General features: G+C 45.2%; 3 protein-coding genes across 11 annotated transcripts in view; 1 reads left to right on the top strand and 2 right to left on the bottom strand.

Annotated features, from left to right (window-relative positions):
• Positions 1-10506, bottom strand: part of ACIN1 (apoptotic chromatin condensation inducer 1) — a 33970-nt gene extending 23464 nt beyond the window's left edge. For 2 of the 9 annotated variants that reach the window (XM_027065409.2, XM_027065408.2), the window contains exons 1-4: positions 10180-10506; positions 8709-8774; positions 6638-6749; positions 6105-6224 (exon numbers count right to left, since the gene is read on the bottom strand). In XM_027065409.2, the coding sequence (XP_026921210.1) occupies positions 6105-6224; positions 6638-6749; positions 8709-8774; positions 10180-10491 (610 nt within the window). In that variant the 5' untranslated portion in view covers positions 10492-10506. Of the gene's footprint in view, positions 1-6104; positions 6225-6637; positions 6750-8708; positions 8775-9803; positions 9823-10179 lie in introns of those variants that run through there. The other 7 variants (XM_027065411.2, XM_053224272.1, XM_053224273.1 and 4 more) reach the window with 6 other exon arrangements.
• Positions 10507-10577: 71 nt separating this feature from the next.
• CB3H14orf119 (chromosome B3 C14orf119 homolog) lies at positions 10578-13358 on the top strand. The gene is made up of 2 exons (XM_015086663.3): positions 10578-10826; positions 12206-13358. Exon 2 carries the CDS (start codon positions 12207-12209, stop codon positions 12633-12635), a length of 429 nt encoding a protein of 142 aa, XP_014942149.1. The 5' UTR covers positions 10578-10826; position 12206; the 3' UTR covers positions 12636-13358.
• Positions 13317-18272, bottom strand: CIROP (ciliated left-right organizer metallopeptidase). Its single transcript, XM_053224281.1, has 14 exons — positions 17811-18272; positions 17596-17689; positions 17453-17504; positions 17012-17155; positions 16607-16732; positions 16312-16396; positions 16020-16165; positions 15773-15944; positions 15520-15589; positions 15348-15444; positions 14970-15242; positions 14531-14760; positions 14176-14355; positions 13317-13696 (listed from the first exon to the last, which is right to left on the bottom strand). The coding sequence occupies exons 1-14, from the start codon at positions 18103-18105 to the stop codon at positions 13489-13491; spliced, it is 2172 nt and encodes a 723-aa protein (XP_053080256.1). The 5' UTR covers positions 18106-18272; the 3' UTR covers positions 13317-13488.
• Between the last annotated feature and the right edge of the window lie 3594 nt (positions 18273-21866).

The raw sequence follows: 21866 nt of genomic DNA on the forward strand, positions 1-21866 counted from the left end.
TCTATATGATACTGGAGTGATGGGTACATATTATACATCAATCCAAACCCACAAAATGTACAACTTAAGAGTGAACTCTAAGGTAAACTATGGATCTTGGGTGATTATGACTTGTCAATGTAGGTTCATCAATTTTAAGAAATGTACCACAATGATGGGGGATGTGGGTAACAGGAGAGACTACGCATGGGTGGGAACAGAAGGCATACAGGAAATCTCTATACCATCCTCTTAATTTTGCCCTGAACCTAAAATTGCTCTAAAAAAAAATAATGTCTTGGGGCATCTGGGTAGTTTAGTTAAAGCATCCGAATCTTGATCTCAGCTCAGGTCTTGATCTCAGGGTTGTGGGTTCAAACTCCACGTTGGGCTCCAACCCCATGTTGGGTTCCACGCACAGCATGAAGCCTACTTAAAAAATAAAAAATAATTCAAAAATAATGTCTTAGGAGGCACCTGGCTTGCTCAGTTGGTAAAGCATGCAACTCTTAATCTTAGGGTTTTGAGTTTGAGCCCCTTGTTCAGTGTAGAGATTATTTAAAAATAAAAATCTCAGGGGCACTTGGGTGGTGGCTCTGTCAGTTAAGTGTCTGACTCTTGATTTCAGCTCAGGTCATGATCTCACAGTTCTTGAGATCAAGCCCCATGCTGGACTCTACACTGACAGCAAGAAGCCTGCTTGGGATTCCCTCTCTCCTTCTTTCTCTCTCTGTCCCTCGCCCACTCTCTCACTCTCTCAGAATAAATAAGTAAGCTTAAAAAAAATCATGCAGGGGCACCTGGGTGGCTCAGTTGGTTAAGTGTCTGACTTTGGCTCAGGTCATGAGCTCCTGCCCATGCTCTGTCTCTCTCAAAGGTGAATAAACACTTAGAAAAAAAATCATCCAGATGCTCAAAAAAAAGAAAAAAAAAACAGTTAACCAGGTCAGAGGTAATGTAAAGATTTGAATTTTGTAGACATTTTAAGCTTATACACAGACAAAGAAAAGATGGGGAAAATTATACATCAAAATATCAGCTGAGGTTTTTTTAGTGTGTAGGACTATGGATGATTTAAAAACTTGTTTTCTCGGGGCGCCTGGGTGACTCAGTCGGTTAAGCATCCGACTTCGGCTCGGGTCATGATCTCACGGTTCGTGGGTTCAAGCCCTGTGCTGGGCTCAGTGCTGACAGCTCAGAGGCTGGAGCCTGCTTCAGATTCTGTGTCTTCCTCTCTCTCTGCCCCTCCCTTGCTCATGCTCTCTCTCCTTCTCTCTCCCAAAAATAAAAAACATAAAAAAAAAAAAAAACTTGTTTTCTCTAGTTTTTCCAAATTTTCTTTAATAAATACATACTTTTGTAATAAAACAATAAATATTATTATAACTTTTTTTTTTTTAATGTTTATTTATTTTTGAGAGAGAGAGTCACAGTGTAAGCAGGGGAGGGACAGAAACAGAGGGAGACACAGAATCTGAAGTAGGATCCAGGCTCTGAGCTGTTAGCACAGAGCCCGATGGAGGGCTCGAACTCATGAACCATGAAATCATGACCTGAGCCGAAACTGGACGCTTAACTGACTGAGCCACCCAGGTGCCCTGACAATAAATATTATTAAAAAGATAAAATCCTATCCTCTGGAAGAAAAAAAATACTCCTCAAATCCTATAAATAGCTAAAATTCATAGGCCTCGCCATCCCAAGTATTCGTTTTTATCACTGCAAGTTCTGAGAACCATTCTCTGTTTTCTTTTCAATTCATAAACAGAAATTATATGCACATATTTAAAGCCATACTAAAATGCTTTGTGGTGAAAAACAGGCTTTCAGTAAACACACATATGCTCTGAATAAACAAATGTGATTTTAATGGGTGGGAAAAAGACATGTTTTATAAAGCTGGCCAGATTAATGTGTTATACAGGTCAAAGAGTTCTAGAGTTGTGATTTTAAAATTTATGAACAAGCAAAGAGCCTTTTTCTCTACCTATTGAAAGTTGAGTGCTATTTATAACTTGGATCATAATGTTGTCCGGATGCTGTAAAACTACAGTGATAGGATTCTAAATGTTAACCCTCTGGAAGCACTTGATTCATCAAAGAGACGTGGGCCATTCAGAAAGTTTTGGTCATGACTGTTTAGCAAAAGAAGTGACAACTTGGAGGGGACCCTCAGACATAAAATAGGAACTCAACAGGCAATACAAAATATAAAGAAAAAAATAAAGAAAGAAATCAGGAATCACTTTCTAGCTCTTAGTAAGGAGCTGATCTGATGCAGACAAGCTTCTGGGAAAGGGGACATCTTCTATGATGGGCACAAGATGTCTTAACGTAAGTGTCTTAAGCCAGATGTTAACAGTATATGTAGAAACTGAGTACCTTTAGCAAAGGATGGAGCCAATGTATTTTAGGAGTTGAAAAGCAAGTCAGAGTAAATGTAAGATTTCTAAGATTCCAAAGCCAGAAGCCTTCAGGACAAAGTGTAAGGTGGCTGTTAGACAGTGGAGAAGTGAAGAACGTTTAAGGTCCACATAGGAAAGCAGTATCTTCATTCTAGAAGATAAATCCATGGGCAGGACTGGCAGGACCCAAGTAAGGTAGTTAGAGATCACATCAAAGCCTGTGTACAAAGGGTATCCTTGGGTATGAATGAGAAGCAGGAATTAAGAGAAGAGAACTGGCAATGATGCCAAACCTAAATCTGACTCATGGCAGCTGAGTAAGTAACTTAACTAGCGTTTCTCTAGAATCTCAGCTTTCAGATTTAATACAAGAAAAAGGAACGAGGACTGTATGCCCTATAAGCAAAAGGCTAGTTAAGATTTCCTAAAGCTATACCTTTGTTAAAGAACCTGTATTCTGATATCCACTTTTAAATGTTTTTGTATTTTCCTAGATTGGACTCTTTTTGAAATAACTAATGGCGGCAGTAAGAATTTCTGTATACCCAATCACGACCTAGAGGTGAGTCCAGACAACTTCTGACTATGGACTCCCCACACCTCAGAAAAATCTGAAGAAAGTGGTAGAAAGAGAAGTCAAGAAGGAAAGCCAGGGAGGATTTTATATACCAATTCTTCCCTATTTGGGAGATTGCTGGAATATAAGCCAAAGATCCTCATCAAATATAATATTGAAAAATTATTCTTTCAGTTAGTCATTCACAAATTGAGTTGATTAACAAAACTACCAGGGGACTTTTAAAAACATGTAGAATCCCAGACTCCCATTCCCTGAGACTCTTGGGGTAAGGCCCAGGAAGCCACATTCTTAAAAAAAGTAATACAAAAAAAAAAAAAAAAAATCAGATCATCAGGTGCCACTACCGATTAGCAAAATATGTCACTAGAAACCTAAAATCAAAATCTTAAAAAAAAATTTTTTTTTAACGTTTATTTATTTTTGAGACAGAGAGAGACACAGCATGAACGGGGGAGGGGCAGAAAGAGAAGGAGACACAGAATCAGAAGCAAGCTCCAGGCTCTGAGCCATCAGCCCAGAGCCTGACGCGGGGCTCGAACTCGCGGACCGCGAGATCGTGACCTGAGCTGAAGTCGGACGCTTAACCGACTGAGCCACCCAGGCGCCCCTCAAAATCTTAATTAAAGAGAGGATTCCCAAAACATCCAAATAAGCTGGTATCTCAATAGTTTCCTGGCGTATGGCAGATTAACACAGCGAACCTTGAAAGAATCTAATTTTCTGGGTAAACTCCAGGCATTACCACTGCTCCAAATACACACTACTAGAACTCCAAACTACCACTTCGTTGAGGATCTTGCCCAAATTTTGTACGACATCTATGAGATCCATATTCTAACCAAGATCAGAGGTAGGAAGTTTATGGTAGACAGTACAATGAAGAGCACAAATGGCAATTGTTAGCTGCGCTCTACAATTTACTTCAGTTATCTCTTCTAATTTATTTGCTTTTGAAACCTTATTTGTTTCAGGATCCATTTCTTATTTTCATTTCAAATTACATTCAGAACTGAGACTCTTTTATTTAAAGAGAGTTCTTCATCAAATCATGCTCCTATTAAGAATTTTCAGTGGTTTCTCCTTACTTTAGAATAAAAAACCTCATATTCATTGAATTAACATTCAAAGACCTTTGCACTATTATCCCAATCTACCTTACAAGTTGTTTCTCTGTTCTTTTTTTAATGTTTATTTCTGAGAGAGAGAGAGAAAGAGCACAAACAGGGGAGGGACAGAGACAGAGAGGGAGACACAGAACCCAAAACAGGCTCCAGGCTCTGAGCTGTCAGCACAGAGCCTGACGTGGGGCTCGAACTCAGGACAGTGAGATCATGACCTGAGCCGAAGTCGGATGCTTAACCGACTGAGCCACCCAGCCCTTCTGACTATTTTTGAATATGTAAGACCACTTCACTCTGGCTGCACTAATTCATTACTTCTCCTTTAAAAATATCATATCCAGGGGCACCTGGTGGCTGTTGGTTGAGCATCCGACTTTGGCTCAGATCATGATCTCCTGGATCTCATGAGTCTGAGCCTCATATAGGTAAAAACAAACAAACAAACAAACAACAACAACAAAAAAAACCCCAGAAAACAATCCACAAGCCCTGCACCAGCCTTGCTACCATCAGCCCAGAACCTGCTTTGGATCCTCTGTCCCTCTCTCTCTGCCCCTCCACCTCGACCCCCTCAAAGATAAATAAACATACAAAAATAAAAATACCACATTCATTATTTCTATGCATTTGTTCCTTCCTAAAAATATTCTCTTGTTTCCTCTGAGCCAATTCAAATCCTACTTATTTCTAGGGCTCAGTTCAAATCCTACACCTTTTTCATGAAGCTCTCTCTCATCACTGTAATCCTCAGGGAACTTTTATTTTGTATTCTTATGGTCCATGTGTTTGTACTATTTATATATCACTTTAAAGCACACCACCTTCTCTTGATGGCTGTATGTGCAATTTTCCTCTCCCAAAAAGACTTTATAATGTGTTAACGCCCCCTATACTCACAGCAGAAACTTAATACTTTCTTGACTGACTTCTGAAAACACTGACAACTAATCTAGAAGAGTTTTCCCCCTTCCTTCTGGCTTTACAATCATGGGGAAAAGAGTGTTAGGAGCAAAATGGATCAACTGAGACTCTGCTACTTTTGTACTTGAGAAGAAAAGAGATCTCTAAAATAACTTATTTTTCTCTTACCGTTAAATATCTGCTAAAAAAAAAAAAATCTATGTTCAGAAAGGAATTCTATATTCATCAGAAGAGGTAGTAACTTCTACATGTCCTAAAAATATTAAATATGGAGTGATCACCTTCCCCATGACCACTAACATTAAAAATGATTCACAATCCTTTTAATTACAAATGGTTTTAATATATTTATTGTCCACATCCTATATACATGTTCCCCTAAAAGTATACTGTCTTAGGTAGTTTAGAAAACAAAGGCTGTGTTTACAGGCATTTGCTTGAGATACTATGCGAAACTGGGTGCTTAATTTTTATGTGAAAAACTAATCTTGCCTGAACCCACTCTACACAGTGAGTTAGAGCTCCCTGTAATATGCTCACATGATATTCTGCACTGCCTCTGAGAGCACAGAGCACAACAGTAATAATTATGCAATAACCTGACTAATGTCTATCTCTTCACTAAACTATACATTTCATTAGGGCAGAGACTTGTCCTTGCTCTCCTATATTCCTGGTGCCCAGCATGTGCCTAGCATACAAAAGGCACTTAATGAAAATTTGTTGAATGAATTAATAAACTACAGCAGATGTCCATTGGTGGGGGACACTGGATGGGCAACACGTAACCCATACAACTGGTGAAAAGATGACAAAGTTGTGACTCCTGTAAATTCAGAAGTAGAGGAGGTTAAAGAGGTACAGATGCGAAGAAAAATCATACTGCCTTTAAAACACTCTGAGAGGTTGTCACAACACAGAGGTGAAAGCAGACTTCAAAAAGGACATAATTCCCATGACAAACAGATGTGAAGTATCAATGTCACAGAACTGCCCTGGGACTTTAACGGAGGCTTAGCATGAAAGGAGGCGTAACTACCTCCCCCCACCAACTACGCAGGATTGACAAAACAGCGCAGTGGGGAGGGAGATACGTACTGGGTGAATGTCTGCTGAGCTCCAGCTCTGGTCTCTCCAGGCTGCTCTGAAAGTCAGGAGGCAGCAGGGAAGCCACTCCCTCAGGATGGATCATCTCGTCCTCCGACTCAGCTGAAGCTTCTGCAAAGCACAGATTGGGTCGGGGCAGGGAGGGAGTGAAGGGCTCAGCATGTGGGAATATGTAGAGGAGCGAAGGAGATCAGGCAAAGTCACGGGACACAAGAGTACATACTAAAGAGAGCACTGTACATAGAGAAAAAACTCCCTGGGATTAAGATCTACCTCATTTAAAGGGCAGCTTAATTTACTTATAATTCTTCCTGTTGGCAGGAATCCTTTTCTAACAGTCAAATTAAGTGTCTTCTTCCCTGACAAAAAGTAAATAACAACTCACTTGGCTTAACTACCAAAGCAAGTAAGTAGCAGTTTCAGCCTGACTTACTCCTGAAATTGCCTACTTAAACAGGCCTATCTATTCAGTGACAGGAATAAGAATGAAGAACTCCTTGAAAGAAGTGACAGTCTGGGCTTACCTTCAAGTTCTGCAGCTTCTCGGGCTTCACGTTCCAGACGCTGCCTAAGTAGCTCCTGCTGCTTTTCCAGATACTGCTTTATGAAACTGTTCTGGCTCATTTCCTCGCCAATCTGTGTAGAAGACATGGAAAAAGAAAGTCGAGGAAAGCAAACCAGGAAAACACAAGGAAGAAAATTCCATGGAGCAAAAGTCTACTCCTTATATTTGAACCCAAGAAAGATAATCAAAATGTTGGAAGGCCCTTTTCTAATTATGGTGAGGACCAAAATAAATAACCCTATGATTCAGAAAAGATGGCAAAAAGAGGAACTGCACATAATTTCTTATCTTGAATATTTAGTTCCCAACCAAAGAGTGATGCCCAAATTAAAATAAAAATTCCTGCAAAATTATGTTTTAATCCAAATTTTAATCTAAAATGTTATTTAAAGATAATCTAAATTTTCTTTTTAGTAATATCAAGAACTGAAAGGAAAAAATACAAGTTCCTACTAGGTCATTTTTTTGTTGATAAAAAAAGGTAAATCTCCACCTATCCAGGGATCATTTTGTTAAACAACTCCAAAATTTACATACGGCACTTAAACTATGTAAGAGATTAAGAAAAGGGATGTCTATTCATTATTTAAACAGAGTTTTAACTTCCTTTTTCTTTGGGTGGGGATAAATTCTTGGTAACAACATTAAAATCCAGGAGCTTAATCCCTTTTCCCATTTTTTCCTGTAACACAGAGTCCCACATCACTCTTCTGTCACAAGTCCTTCCCAGAACCTTCTTGCTTAGCAAGTCCTACTAGAACGCCAAAAAAGGGAAAAAATCTGAAGATTGTTTGTTTTTAGTCATCTTTCCTAAGCATGGTAAATGTTTACTCTCACTTAAAGTAGAGATGCATCTCTTGGTACTCAATGAACATTGATAAAGTGTGGGTTGCATTTATTAGAGAACGTACAGATTTACTGCAAAAATCCTATGTTAATAAAGCAAAGCTTCAAAGACTAAAATGCAATGAATAAATGGAATATAATCATAAACTGATTAACTCATGTAGTTTCTTACACTTATACTTAACTAAACTTCCATAAACAGACTAGATTATGACATAGCTTAATGAAGTGGTAACAAGGGACTAGGAAGGCTCTCTTGTTTTTCCATAGTATCTTGGGACTTCACCTAGTACTGGAGCTGCACAACACTGCACTAACAAAGACCTAGATTTTTCCTTTAAGTACATAACATACTATAATGAGGGGATTTTAAAAGCTGAAAGAATCTTATGAAATTGCAGTCTAAGAATTTTATTTTTTTAAACTGTGGAATTGTTTCTTCTAAAAAAAATCTTACACTGAAACTCAATATGTAAGACAGATAAAAGAAGATCGAATTTAGTTAGGTGGGGAATATGAGCACCTGCCCACTTGGGAAGAAGGTTATCTTCCCCAGAAATCCCCCAAAAGCAGGTCTACAAAACTAAAGTAGAGCAGTTATAAAACTATGGATATAGTCCAACCTTTTCTAATATTATACATAGAAATTGTGGAATCCAAGGCGTCCAAAGGTTAAGTTTCTTGCCCTAAGTAACAGAGTAATTAATGATATTTACAAGTAAGTGCACAGTTAGCATTAACACTAGTAATGGTGGATGATTTCCAAAGGACTGAATTCTTGGAAAATCTATGTCAACACAAGAATTCTTCTTGATCAGCAAGTATCATCCTACACTGCCCTATTGATTGTCTACTTCATGTCTCCATTCAAAGACATCAACTACTTTTTCCAAATCAATGGCAAATGAATGGCTCCAGATTCTTGTACTACACTTAATCAACAATTGGAACCACATCTTTTTGTACACATCATTGCAAGTATCAGAAATTAACTAATAGCTCTTCTAATTCTGTTTCTGAATTTTTTTATTAGAATTCAACTGATCTGGTATGAGGACTTTTCCAACTCAGGGAATTCAGAAAAATACTGGTGAGGAATTAACCATCAAATATACATCATTACGTCCTTCCATATGTCTGTGCATCCAAAGAGCCCACCCTATCTAATAAATCTTTTTCCTTACCTGGGAATTTGGCTGGAATGCAGCATGGGGTGTTGAGTGTTTCTGCAAATTTTCTAGCATTAGAGCCTGGTATAGAGAATGGCAAAAGTCAGAAACTTGGGGGAAAAAACCCACCACTCCCCAATCTCTTCATTGAATGCAATGACTAACCATACACACTTAAACTGTACTCCTTTTCCAGGAACCTAAAAGCCCTTTACTAATACTGTTCTTACTCATCTTCAGAAGACCCTTGAAAGTAGCCATGGTTACTGCTCCCAAATGTACAAATGTAAAATGCAGGCACATGAAGAAAATGAGCGACCTGGCTATGTAATAAAATCAGTGACAGTGACAGAACCAGTACTACAATCTCTATTATCTTCTGCACTTCTGACTAATGTCCCTTCTAAATCTGGCCATGCAGGTAAAATGACTTCAAATACTCAAGTCAGCTTCAAATACAGGAAACCAACATGGGGCTGCTGGTTTTGGCTTGACTGAATTACTTGGTCCGTTACCCAGGGCTAGATCTACTTGAGGGAATTTGTATTGTTTCCAACAGAGTGGCACCTAGATTTATCAAGTCTATAAAAATTTCAAAAAGGAGGCTATAGAACAAAAAGACCACAGACTCTAAACTGTGGCTGACCCAATCCACACACACGAAACCGTCAGCTCTGTACAGGCAGGCAACGGTCTGTCAATTTAACCCTTGAGCCAACTCAGCCCTAATGGGTACTACACACCATGTATCCTAACTAACCCCAATTAAAACCATGACATCCTCACACTGCTTCCATTTACACCAAATCTATACACACAAATCCATCCACCTCATGACGATCCCACCCTAAACTACTCAAATCGATTCAAAACCCCCAACATATAACAACCTGCCCCACCTCTCTCACCAATATTCACCAAACTCTTATCCACCCAAATTGCTTCTGGATAAATCATACACCCCTCTACAACCGAGTCCCTTCAAGTCAAGGTCTCTCTTCATCTCACCTCCTAATCAGGTAGGCATTTTACCCTATCCCAATCCTATTCCTCCGGATACCGACACCAGCCCCATTAACCCCTCCGCCCAACTATACCCCTAACTCTGACCCAGCCCAATTCGCCCCCCTCAGGCCAGCAACGCCGGTGGTAGTGGTGGGATTTAACTCCTTCTGCAGCGCATGCGCCGAAACCACAGACACAAACAAGGAGGGGGTGGGGGAAGGAGGAAGGAGCTTAAGACACTCCGGGAGAGTAGCGCGCACCCTCCCATTTTGGGCTCGCGCCGCTGCCGTTAAGGCGGGAACCGGCGCTGTCTCTATTCCAGCGCGAGCCTCACCAACCACCGTGCGCGCGGTTCCGGAGGCTCGCGCTGGCGGCCTGAGCGAGCTCGCGCGGAGCCCGGACACTGCGCCTGCGCCGCGGCAGAGACTCGTCTCTACCGGGTCCGCTCCCCTCCGACACCCCGGCAACGCCGTCTTCTCACCCCTTTGAGCCGCTTGACCAGGGCACTCTTCTGCCCGCTCTTGGCTAGGCCTCGCTGCTCCAGTGCGGCCTTCAGGTCGGTCACCCGCAGCGCCTGAAGAGGCTTCCCGTCCAGAGTCACCTCCTCCAGCTCCGCCATCTTGCGTGAGGTACTCGGGTCCGTCCCGACGGCTTCGGGCATCTTCGGTAATTTCCGCCAACGCCCTTCGAACGTACCGAGCTGACCCCGCCCACTGCCATAGTCAACCCCTCGATTACCACTCAGAACTCCTCGGGTTCCTCCGGAATTGCTCGGGTATTTCCGTCTCCACATCGGCACCAATCAGTTCTTCCCATCCTCCCAGCCTCTCCGCCTTCCTCACGCTGCCTTCAGAACTCGGTTATCTTCGTCTTACCGAGGCTTTGAATCGAATGTACTCGGAAGCCCTCGACTCTGGCCTAACCAAAATCGGAGTTAGTCGGCTATCTCCGAACGTAAGACTGAGGCGCTGAGGCGCTTGGGTTTTTGGGGCTGCTCCGGGACCGGAAGTGCGTGGGCTGCCGGGCTGGCCCTGCTTATGGTTTTCAGGAAACATGGAAGCGGCGGCGACAGTTGGGGTTTAAGCACTTTGTGACGGTCTCCAGGTGCCCTGTGAGAGGAAAGGGGAGGTAAGCGGGGTAGAAGCCCCTCCCTGGGCCGGGTCAGACTCGGTGTTTGCGGGCTACCCTAGTAGGGCACACTTCCCGCTCTCCTACCGGTACAGCTGCCGCCTCCCGATATCTGAATCCCCGCCACTCCCATCTAAGGCTACGTTGCTCTTTGGGATCTTAGAATGCCAGGCTCCGTGGCCTCCAGAGTGGGCAAGTGGCGGCACCGTGTTTTTGGGCCCAGACTGTGAACTAATTCAAAATTATTGAACTTGAGTTTGCTGTGGAGGCCATGTCGCAAGACTAGGCAAAAGTTTCTCCTTTCCCCGAGTAAGAATAAAGTTCCTTTAGGAGGGATTGCTTCTTGGAGGAGCTCTGTGAAAAAGGCAACCTCCCTGTACTGTTTGGGTACTGAACTGATGTTACTTGCTTACGGATTCTTCTCTTTGTCACTACAAATACTCCAACCTGCAGCAGAAGAAACACAAACAGTAAAATGGGTCATAGACAAGTAGTTTAAAGTTTTCATTGTTAGACATTCAAACTGTGGAACTCAAACTATTCAAGTCGACTGACCTTCCATTTGCATTGCTGATGCAAATCAATGACAAGGCATCAATAGGTATTATATATTAAACCTTAAGGAAAATGTTCAAAGACATAAATTGTCATACATCTCCAGCAGTATAATACTTGTTGCACTCCTAAGTCATCAAACCAACTAGACTTTTTTCAGTCTTGAATAAACACGTGGCTTCTTCTATTTTTTCCTCTCTGTGTTATCTTATTTTGGGTGAGGCACGCTCACTTACTTTGGTCTTTAATTTTTCCTGGTGCTTTAACAGGAAATATAAGGAAGTAATGGATGTTATGAAGCTCTTGGCATATCTCAGAGGCTATGTACACATTACAAAGAAGACTTATCATATATGATTTTCACCATTGATAGCTCTGTGATTATTAGCAGCTAGGCCCTCACCAGCTGCATGTACTAGATTAAAAAAATATGTACTTTTTTTCATTTTAAGGAAGATGAGGTGGACCAACATTATCATTTTTCTTTACTCAACCTGGAACATAGAAGTAGGCCAGAGAGAGTGAACAAGAAATGTGTTGGTTATTTTTAGATTCTTTATAAGAATAATGGAGAGAAGCAGTGGTTGGGGAGGCTAATGGGTTTGAAAGGGAGGGAGGTTGGCAAATATGAAGTTATTTTGGGGTGACTTCTCTAAGGTAGTTGGAGAATAACCTATGTGAAGTACCCTATTGTTTTCTTGTAAATTGAATTGGTGAAAAATAACTTTATCCGTAGATGGTGATTTTTGGTAAGATTCTTTGTTGGGAAGTTGTATTTTGGTTGCCCTATCTAGAGAGTATATAACAGTGCTTTTATGTTTCAGGATGCCACTGGAATCATCTTCCTCTTCGATGCCACTATCCTTCCCTACTCCCTTACCCTCAGTACTAGACAGTATTACTAACTCTTCCCCACCCCCAATGTCTTACATCACTTCCCAGGAGATGAAGTGTATTCTTCACTGGTTTGCCAGTTGGTCAGGTCCCCAGCGTGAACGTTTCCTACAGGACCTGGTAGCTAAGGCAGTGCCGGGAAAATTACAGCCACTGCTGGAAGGTCTGGAGCAGCTTAGTGTGTCTGGAGCAAACCGACCGCCTTGTATCTTTGAGTGTCAGCTACGTCTTTGGGATCAGTGGTTTCGAGGTTGGGCTGAGCAGGAGCGCAACGAATTTGTCAGGCAGCTGGAGGTCAGTGAGCCAGACTTCGTGGCAAAGTTTTACCAAGCCGTGGCTGCTACAGCTGGTAAAGATTGATGGGCTTTAAAATCAAAGAAGATAATCATATCTGATGGAGCTGCAACTTTACAGTGAGAACTTCAAATATGTCACTTAACAGTCTAGGGATGGTATCCTGATCAACTGACTGACCTTGTTGACCAGGACAGGCTTGGTTATTTCAACTTTAATAGCCTATCAACTGGACTCCCAGCAGAAATGTTTTCCATCTAAGTAAATTCAGATCAGTCAGCCTCCTAGCTTGCTCCTTTCTACATGTCAAACCCTCAAGAACTCAATGGCTTCTTTTGCGAGTATAACCAAAAGGAACCTACATATTATATAACTCAAGCCTATTGCTGGCCCATGAGGCTATAAAGTAGAGCCTTCCTGCTCCAGAAACAGGAGAGAAGGACGATAAAAGGTCACGTTTTTATAGTTTAACTGGATTCAGATGGCTGATTTCACCACTCTTACCAGATTCTGGCATAATTGTGTGACATCCCATCTAAGCTTCCCTAGTGATGATTTTGTAAAAGTATGTAAAAGTCAGGAGAGGGAGATAATTGTTACTCCTTCCATGCTGACGTTTGTTTGAATCCAAATAGCAATGGCTTTTTCTAAAGCATATTGTGATATCCTTGGAGCTGGTAACAAATACCTGTTCTGTAAGTTTGCTCTCCAATATGAAAACAAGTGACACTCTTTATAGGTTGAAGTGTTTATTTTTTGTATCAAAATAAAGAATCTTCAGAACCATAAGTCTCTGGAATTTTTTCATTACAAGGCTAGAATAGAGTTGATACCTAGAGAAAGAGGCATTCTGAGAAAAGTATAGACTTTCTATCCAGTTGTCTTCCAAGAAATAATCTGCCCTATCTATCCTGTCATGTCACATCTCTCTTATTCCTTCAACTGGGCCCCTTGTTTCTTGGAGCTCTGGTGAATGGTGAGGGGCAGCTGGTGCCACCTGGAGAATAGCTCTTCTCTGATAGGCCATGGTTCCCAGTGCACCCACCAGGATAAGCAGTGTTAGGCAGAGTCCCATGGACAGCCCTAGATGAGTCATGGAGGAATTATGGTCCAAGGTAACCAGTGACCTAGGAACATAGAGGTAATATTTGGCTTGAAATAATGCTCAGGCTTAGGAGGTGAAGGGCTTCACTTTTATCATAATATACAGAGCTCATGAAACTGCTTCATCCAATCAAGCTACACAGGAAATCAGGAATATAGATCCTGAAAGTAGGAAAAAGGCCAAGATCCAAGTCTCCTAGCAACTTAAATTGTTGGAAGGAGACCTAACCTGGCAGTGAGGTGTTGGCAGTTAGACTATGGTGTTTAGGTAACTAGACATAGTAGCCTGTTAGTACTTTAGGGAGGAAGAGGACTAGGATCCCTATGTCCTACGGATGGGGAACTCCATCATTGTGGAGGGAAAGTTGTCCCATAGTGCTAGGTCTGAGGTGATCACACTCGTTTTCCAAAATAAGCCTAGGACACACATGAGTGCTTCCTGCAATTTCAAACATCTGGACTCCAGGACTTTGAAAGAAAGCTACTTGGAATATTGTCTTACTTGATGTGTTCTGTGGTAAAGCTGGCTCCTCCATAATATACTTCCAGGGGCTTCTTCTGGAGACTCAGGGTCAGGGCCCTGTGCAGCATACCAACCGAAGGCCCGTGGCAGCCAGAGGACTTCCACATGTACACAGTGAACACCAGTCCAGTGCTGGTGGAGGGGCTGTGGAAATAGCACCTACAGGGACATTTGGATCGCTTAAGGGAGATAGAGTCCCTGGAAGAGTATATCTCCTGAAACAGGTGCAGGCTTCGGAATGGCACAAAGTTTTCAGAGGAGAGTGGTGAAGTAACCAACTTAGGCAGTCTCCCTGGCCCACTGTGTACATCCTCAGTCTGAACTGTCCCTTTACCTGCCAGTGTGGCCTCTGCTCACCAGAGCCTGTAGTACTGCTTCAGTCAGCTCTTCTAGCGTTTCTTTCCCCACAGAGTGGCCTGGGGGCCCAGCTAATTGTAAAGACAGATGGAATAACGGGTCTTGGGTGGCAAGACTCACAGGTGGGGAAGTAACAGCATTGGTACCTTCATTTGTTTGACACAGCCGACCCCGGGGACAGAAGAGAAGACCATGGTACCCAGGTATCTGCAAGGAAATACATAGTAGGGTATAGTTATGACCTCAATTGTTTGCTCAAGCCTTTCTAAGGAAATTGTACAATCTAGATCAGAGTCACAAACTCGGTGGGTACTTAGAGAAAAATGAATGAACATCTAAATGTACTAACTCCCATACAAGCATTGTCAAACTTCCTTTTGCCAAGGGCTCTGTAGCTTTTCACTTATGATACCCACCTGAATAGCCTTTCCAGGAAGGCATGAGGCCCAGGGTGACCCCTCTACCTGCACATTGTATGCTCCCCTTTCTGTGCATTGATGTAAGTAGCAGCGGCCAGTGAGCTCTGCTTCCTTCAGGTGTGGGATCTGAGAGGGACGCCTGGTCTCGTCCCCACGGAGCAGTTGTGAAGTGAGGTTGGCAAGGAAGCAACGACTCTGGGAATGGTAAATTTCCCCGTGGGGGTTGTCTGCCCCAGGTGGGAATCCATTTTCCTTCTTCCAGCATTCACTCTGAAAGGTGGGACAGGAGGCAGAATAGTGTTTGCCTAGATGCCTTAGACGTTGACTCCTCTCCAGGCCCACTCACTTCCATTCTGTCTTCTCCGGTTGTCTCACCCCATTGGCCAGGGGCTTGTACATGCGGCAGCCTTCCAGCATGGGGTCTGAGGAACAGCTCCCCTTGTCCAGGTGCAGGTAGTGGCAGCCCAGTCCGCTGTGTGGAAGGGATGGCAGCTGACACCAGGGTCCCCGACAGCTGTACAGCCCCTCAACCACTCAGCACACACACCTGCCAGTACAGAAGAAGTCTGAGGAGCCAGCCCCACATGTGGTCACCAGGCCAAATTCCAGGCCAGATCCTGCTTGAGAGGTGGGAAGAGAAAGAGCCCTCAGAACAAGTGAAGCCCCCAACACCCCTCAGCGCTGGCTGTGCTTATGCTTCAGCTACACGTCTGCAGCAGATAACCCCTTCCAACCTCTCTCGCTGCCCCCAAGCTGACTCAGGTGGTGAGGGCCCCTATGCGATTTTCCTTTGTTCTCACCCCGGCCCCACAACAGCTCCTCTGCAGCACTGTGGTTGACTTGGTACCAGCCTGAATCTTTGAAGGCAGCAAGAGTGACGGGATCAAGTCGAGTGCGCCGGGCACCATTGAAGGTAGCGGTCATTACAGAACCCTGGAGCAGTCGGGCCTCCCAGTGTGAAGACAAAGCGCCCTAGGGAGGAGGTAGCCTGTTGCCACCTGATGACCCCCTCTTCCTTCCAGCACCCCGAGGTGTTCTCAGTCTCACCTCTTCTTCCAAGGGAACACCCAGTGAAGCCCCCAGCACTCCCAAGTGTTTGGCCAGGCTGTGGCTAACAGCTGGGGTAGTGAGAAGCAGCTGTCCCCACTCATCACGCCTTGTGACTTGTGGCCTTGTAGAACAGTTCTCTGGAACTGAGCACAGAAAGTGAAGGAGGCAATATGAGGAGAGGAAAACTCAGAAAGGGTGGAGCAGAAATGGAGGGAAGGAGTTGGTAGGATGGTAGTGATCCCCTCTCTTTGACATTGTGGGAAGGCTGGCTCTCACTCCTCTCATTTACCACCGGGTCCTGAGGGGCAATCCCGCCACTTCTTGAAGAGCTGTCCAGAGAAACCCAGAGCATGGAGCAATTCATGTAGTGTGGCCTAAGGACAAATGACCGCACGGTGAGGGGGACTGGGTGTGGAATAGATTGACCAGCCATTCCATAGCCCCTCTGCCCAATCAGCTCTTCTTAGAGTCTGAGGCACCTTCTCCTCCAACCTTAATAGATTCTTCCACTTCATGGGAAGCTGAGTGACCTGTCCCCTATCCCCAACCTGTTTGCATCTTCCTATTCATCATGCAGCAGTTACCGTGATGATGTCACTATGGCTGAGGCTGGGGCTGGCAAGATGTTGGGCACAGTAGACAATGGTACCAGCAAGGGGCCTGTCTTCTGAGTCCAGCTGGCAGCAGGCAGCATAGGCTATGATAGAAGGCTGTGGATGGGCCAGGACAAGGTAGCGGTGGAAAGCAGGGATGTGGGGGAACACAGAAGAAATCTTTCTGAAAATAGACACCCACGGAACTCAGCAGGGATGGTCCCAAGGGATTACTTGAAGGGGTTTAGCTCCCACCCAAACTTCATCAACACGACCCAAGTTACCTCAAATGAGCACAACTTTTAATAAAAATTGCTTTTATGCTCCCTCCCCCTCCCCAGGATATTTAAGACTAGGAGAGACAGAACACGGAAAAGGACTTGATTTGGGCCTCACCTCTCCATGGCACTTGGAAGTGTGGGCAATCCGCACATACAGGAGAAAATCAGTGTTTTGGACCCCAGGCCCATCTGGCTGGACCAGTTGTGGGGGACCCTGCTCTGGCCACAGTGCGTAACCACGGAGATGGGCATCAGGGATCTGGCAGGGAGTGGAATGTAGCATCTAGTTTAGCAGATGGGGACAATAGGAAACTGGGTACTAGGAGTGAGGAGTGGACAGTCTCTGTCTTTAGTCTGCCTTAGTGTCATGTAGGCAGCTGGTCAGAATAGGGACTCCTGCCACCTTCCCTCCCCATCTCTGATTTTATAAATTACCAGGGTGAGAAGGGGCTCAGGAATCTGCATTTATTAGGAAGGATATTAAACAATTTTGGTGCTAATAATGGTCTTGGGGAAGTCTAGGCAGGCTAGAGATCTTCAGATCCCCAAATCTCACCTTTACTCCCAGGCAACTCTCTCCTTTGTACCCTGGGTTCAAGAGGCTGCACCTGCCAAGAATGAATACCTGTAGGTGAGCTGGAGACATTTCTGGGTACCGCCGAAGAGGCACCGTGTACATTCTCAATGACGTGAACTCACCTGTGGTAGTTTGGGGTGTCTGGGTCTCCCCAGACAGCATGGCAGTACTGTGCAGGGTCTCGACTCAGAAGCAGGGGTCCTTGCACTGGAGGGACTTAAAAAGACAAGAAGTCGATTTCACCTCAACATCTTTAGAGTTCCTTTTCGCTGGTTGTCTTCCTCCATAGCCCTCTGACCCTCAGCCCTCCCTGACTCCCTTTGGTTTCCCTACTTACCTGCGAGGACACCCTGGAGTCGCCTAGCGGCCTGTCTGGCAGCCACCAGGGCATGAGGTACTCCTCTCCTTCCGGCTCCCTCAGTATCCCAAGCCCCATCTGATACAGGATCTCTGATATAGCAGGTTCGGATTCTCAGGGGCTGAGGATCACGAGAGCCAGGGTGGGTGAAGGAAGCAGAACGGAAGTCTGGGGCAAGTTGGGAGAGAGGGGGCCTGAGCAGGCTCACAGACTTCTGTGTCTCATCGTGTAGGCATCTGCTTGCAGCAATCCCCAGGAACAGCAGCAGCAACATCTCACAAGTGGTCCTCCCTAACGTGCCCTGGATCCTGTCTTCTGCTCCTCTCTTCCTTGCCTCACTTACTTCTGGCTGCCCTCTCTTTACTATCTCTCTCCATACCCTCTCCACCACTCTTGCTTATTTTTTTTTTAAGATTGGAGTCTTGTTGACTAAATCTATAGTTACCCCCAGGAGGTCGGATGTGAAGCGCAAGGATCAAAGCTGCGCCCCCCCCCCCACCCCCCATGCCAGAGTGGAGAGCTGGGGGGCAGGGCAGTGTTATTCCTAAAGCCTCAACTGATCTTTCCAAACAGGAGCCTGTGCCATCTGGGAAACCCTCCTAACCCTCTTTCATCTCTCATCCTAATTCCCCTGCCTTTCTGAGTGGACAACCTTGGAACCTTCCTAGAACTAAAAAGTTGGTGTTAATATAAGGGTGTGTGTGTGTGGTGGGGGGGGGGTACTCTGTGCTTCACAGATGCCTACTTACTTCATTGGAGATGGGCAAACAAGGCTTCTGCATGGCACTACCCCCGGTATCAGAACTGGGTGGACTCTAACCAGACTGCAAGACTTTTAGGCATCATCCCCATCTGTATAGGGCACTTAGTAGGTGCTCAACAAACACATGTTGGTTGACTGACACCTCCTAGGAGAGGCTGTTGTGTTAGCTCTGTGAGGCTTCACAGATAGGCATGCTGCAGGGGAAAGTCAACTCTTACAGTGGACATTAAGAGAAGATGTTCAAAGATGTTCTCACCCAGCTCTTGGAAGTCCCTCTGTTTTCTTTGCTCACACTGTGTTTTCACATCCTCCCCCCCCCCCCTTTCCTGCCTGCCTGGCTAATTCCTACCTCCCCTATAATTACTTCGGGAAGCTTTTCTTACTTAACACCTCCTGCCCAAATTCCACTCTCGCTCTGGGGAGGGGAGGAGGCCCACTTCACAGAAGGCCTCCCCTTCCCTTCCTTCTATAATTTGTTGGCTTAGAGGCACTCCCTCCACATCCTGCACTCCTTCAAGGTAAGCCTGCTTCCTGGCTGGCTTTGTAGTCACAGCACTCGGCACAGTCCCGAGGGCCTAGTCATCCGTCTGTGTTGTGGATGAAGGAACAGAACCTAACCCCATTGTTTAACTTTTGAAGAAACAGGTCAGGGGTGAAATGACATAAAGCAACACTGCTAATTCCTGACAGGATGAGAGTTTCCAGAAGGGCTGCTGACTTCCTAGGGAGGCTGGATTTGAGACTTTGACACGCCACAGCTGTGGCTGGAAAGGTGATTACAAGGGAGGCAGCCAAAGGCTGGAGCCAAACCAACTCTGCCACTTTCTGCCTATGCAGCTTTGGCCCAGTGCCTCCGTGTTCCCATCTGCAAAAGGGGGGTGATTATACTTACCTGACAAGGCTACTCTGAGGAGAAAGCAAAGATTTGTAAAGTGCTGAGAACAGTGTCCATGCTCATGGTAAATACCAAGTCACGTCAACAGTACATATTCCACAGACACTTCCAACTCGGTGGAGAGCTGTTCTGTTCTTATCAACATGTGTACAAATCTTTAGGGGACTCTTGTTCTTTTTCCAAGACAAACCCTATTCTGCACGTTATCAGACTCCCTCTTTTTCCTGGCAGGGCAGCCTATTTGGGGAAAACCCTTGTGGTGAGGCTTGGGGCAAGGGAGTCCAGGTCTGTGTGGCTTTCCGTTTTCCGGCCCCTCCGCAGCCGCTCCTGATGCTTTGCTGCCCCCTTATGGCCGCGCAGAGGAGGGGCACCCCCACCAGGGCCGGGGGTCAGGCTAACTTCTTCACACACGCATGCAGAACTTCGTACCTTCCAGCAGAAACAGCACAAGAAACACCTCATGTTTCTTCTGCTGGAATACCTCTGTCCTGCCTTTGCCTGGCAAATTCCTCCCCATCCTCCTAGAGCCAGCTCAGAGGGTATCCGCCTGCTGAGTTTTTTCTTTACTCCCCCAGGCAGAGGTGGTTTGCAGAGCCCCTGTTCTCCAATAGCAGCTCTTGCGCATCTAGCACTTATTATATTCTCTTGACATTTATTTCTGTGCTTGTTCCCCTGCTAGACTGTGGGCAGGGGCTGAGTCTGATTTCGCCTGTGCCTCTTTGAAGAGGTGTGAAGTCGGCACAGAGGGATAATGGAGGTGGGAAGGTGGCTGGGAGGAAAGAGAGGAGGAAAGGAGAGAGGGTGAGAATAACAGTCATTGGAGCATTCCCTTTGTGCCCAGACATCTTCCAAGTAATTTAGACTCACATATTCCTTTTGGCAACCTTCCAGGGTACGTATTATTATAAATACCCCAATTTTACAACCGAGGCACGGCAAAATTAGGCAAAGTGAGTAGGTGGTGAGTGTGGGGTTTAACCCAAAATGCAATAGTGTTCTCAAGGGCATAGCATGATCGTGATCGATTGGAGGGGCAGGATGAGAAAGAGGGGGCAAGGAGAATAGGTGGAGATTGGAGGGAAGCAGCATAAGAAGAGGATGAGGCATGGGAGAGGGTGGGGCAGATCCCAGAGGGGAAGAGGTGAGAAGAGGGTGCAGAGGGAGGAAATTAGAGACTGGGAGGGATGTGCTGAGGAGGAAGGGGAGGAAGGGAAAGCCAGCTAGGACGAGGGCGGGGTGTGGGAGAGGATGGGACTGAACAGAGGATGTCTTGGTGGTGGTGGTGCCTGTGTGGATGCTCTGTCCAGCACACTGACCTCTCAGTTCCTTCACTCTCCCATCTCTAACATTCTCCATTCCACCCTCACAAGCCACTCCCGGGAGCCTTATCATCACCAGAAACTGCAGCACCTATGAAATAACTGAATCAAACATCGTGCTGTCTGATATGATCTCCTTTCCTTACGGTTTGTTTGCTCAAGTAGGCTTACTGCAGCTGTTCTAGGGGCTCATGGAAGGACCGCTGGCCCTTCCTGTCTTTTCATCTTCGGCCTTGGGTTCCATGCTCATCACTAAATCCCTCCTTCGAAGTACCCCCCCCTTCACTGTCTATCCTGTCCATCCTGCCTCCCAACATTTGACTTCTCTACCCTGGCCCCCAGAAGCTAAGGACCACAGAGGGAAATCACCCAGGAGAACAGTCTGTTGTCACTCCATTGTCATCATTGACTTCAGCAGAGGCATGCTCTCCAGTCAGAAATCTCAGTCCTCTTTCCTCTCATCACCTGAGGTCTTACACCTTGAAGCCTGCTTCTCAGAGCCTCCTGCTTCATCGCTGACACTCACCTCTTTTCATGGTGAAAACAGACAGAACTGGCCACAGCCTGCTACATCCTACCTGTGCCTGTATCTGTGTCTGCTGCTGTCCGGCTGTCCCTTCTTTCTCCTTGGAGGAGAGGAAATGTCCACCTCCCTTGGGAGGTGGTTCCTGCCTCTGATGCTCTGGATCCCATCAGAGGGAGATCTGGTCTCAGCCCCTCTCTGACTTGGTCTGTCCCCCAGCCACTGTCAGTGACCAGGAAGGGCCTGCCTGGGGCCTTGGCATACATTTCTCCATCTGCTGGGAACCCCTGCTCTTTGCCAGACCAACTACTCACCTTTTAGAGATATCTGTATATTACTTCCTTGAAGAAGCCTTGCCTGACCTTCACCTTTAAGTCAGGTGCCCTTGGTAACATCCATCCCAGTTGCCCCTTTACTTTTGCCACATAGCAGTGCCCATTTAGAATTATCAATTTATTTGTGGTGTTATGTCTGGCCCCCTCATGAATCTGTAAGCTCCATGAGGGCAGGGACTATTCTCTTTGTGTATCCTGTA

This window comes from Acinonyx jubatus, chromosome B3, assembly GCF_027475565.1.
Source record: "Acinonyx jubatus isolate Ajub_Pintada_27869175 chromosome B3, VMU_Ajub_asm_v1.0, whole genome shotgun sequence".
In the NCBI taxonomy this organism is placed as follows: Eukaryota; Metazoa; Chordata; class Mammalia; order Carnivora; family Felidae; genus Acinonyx; species Acinonyx jubatus.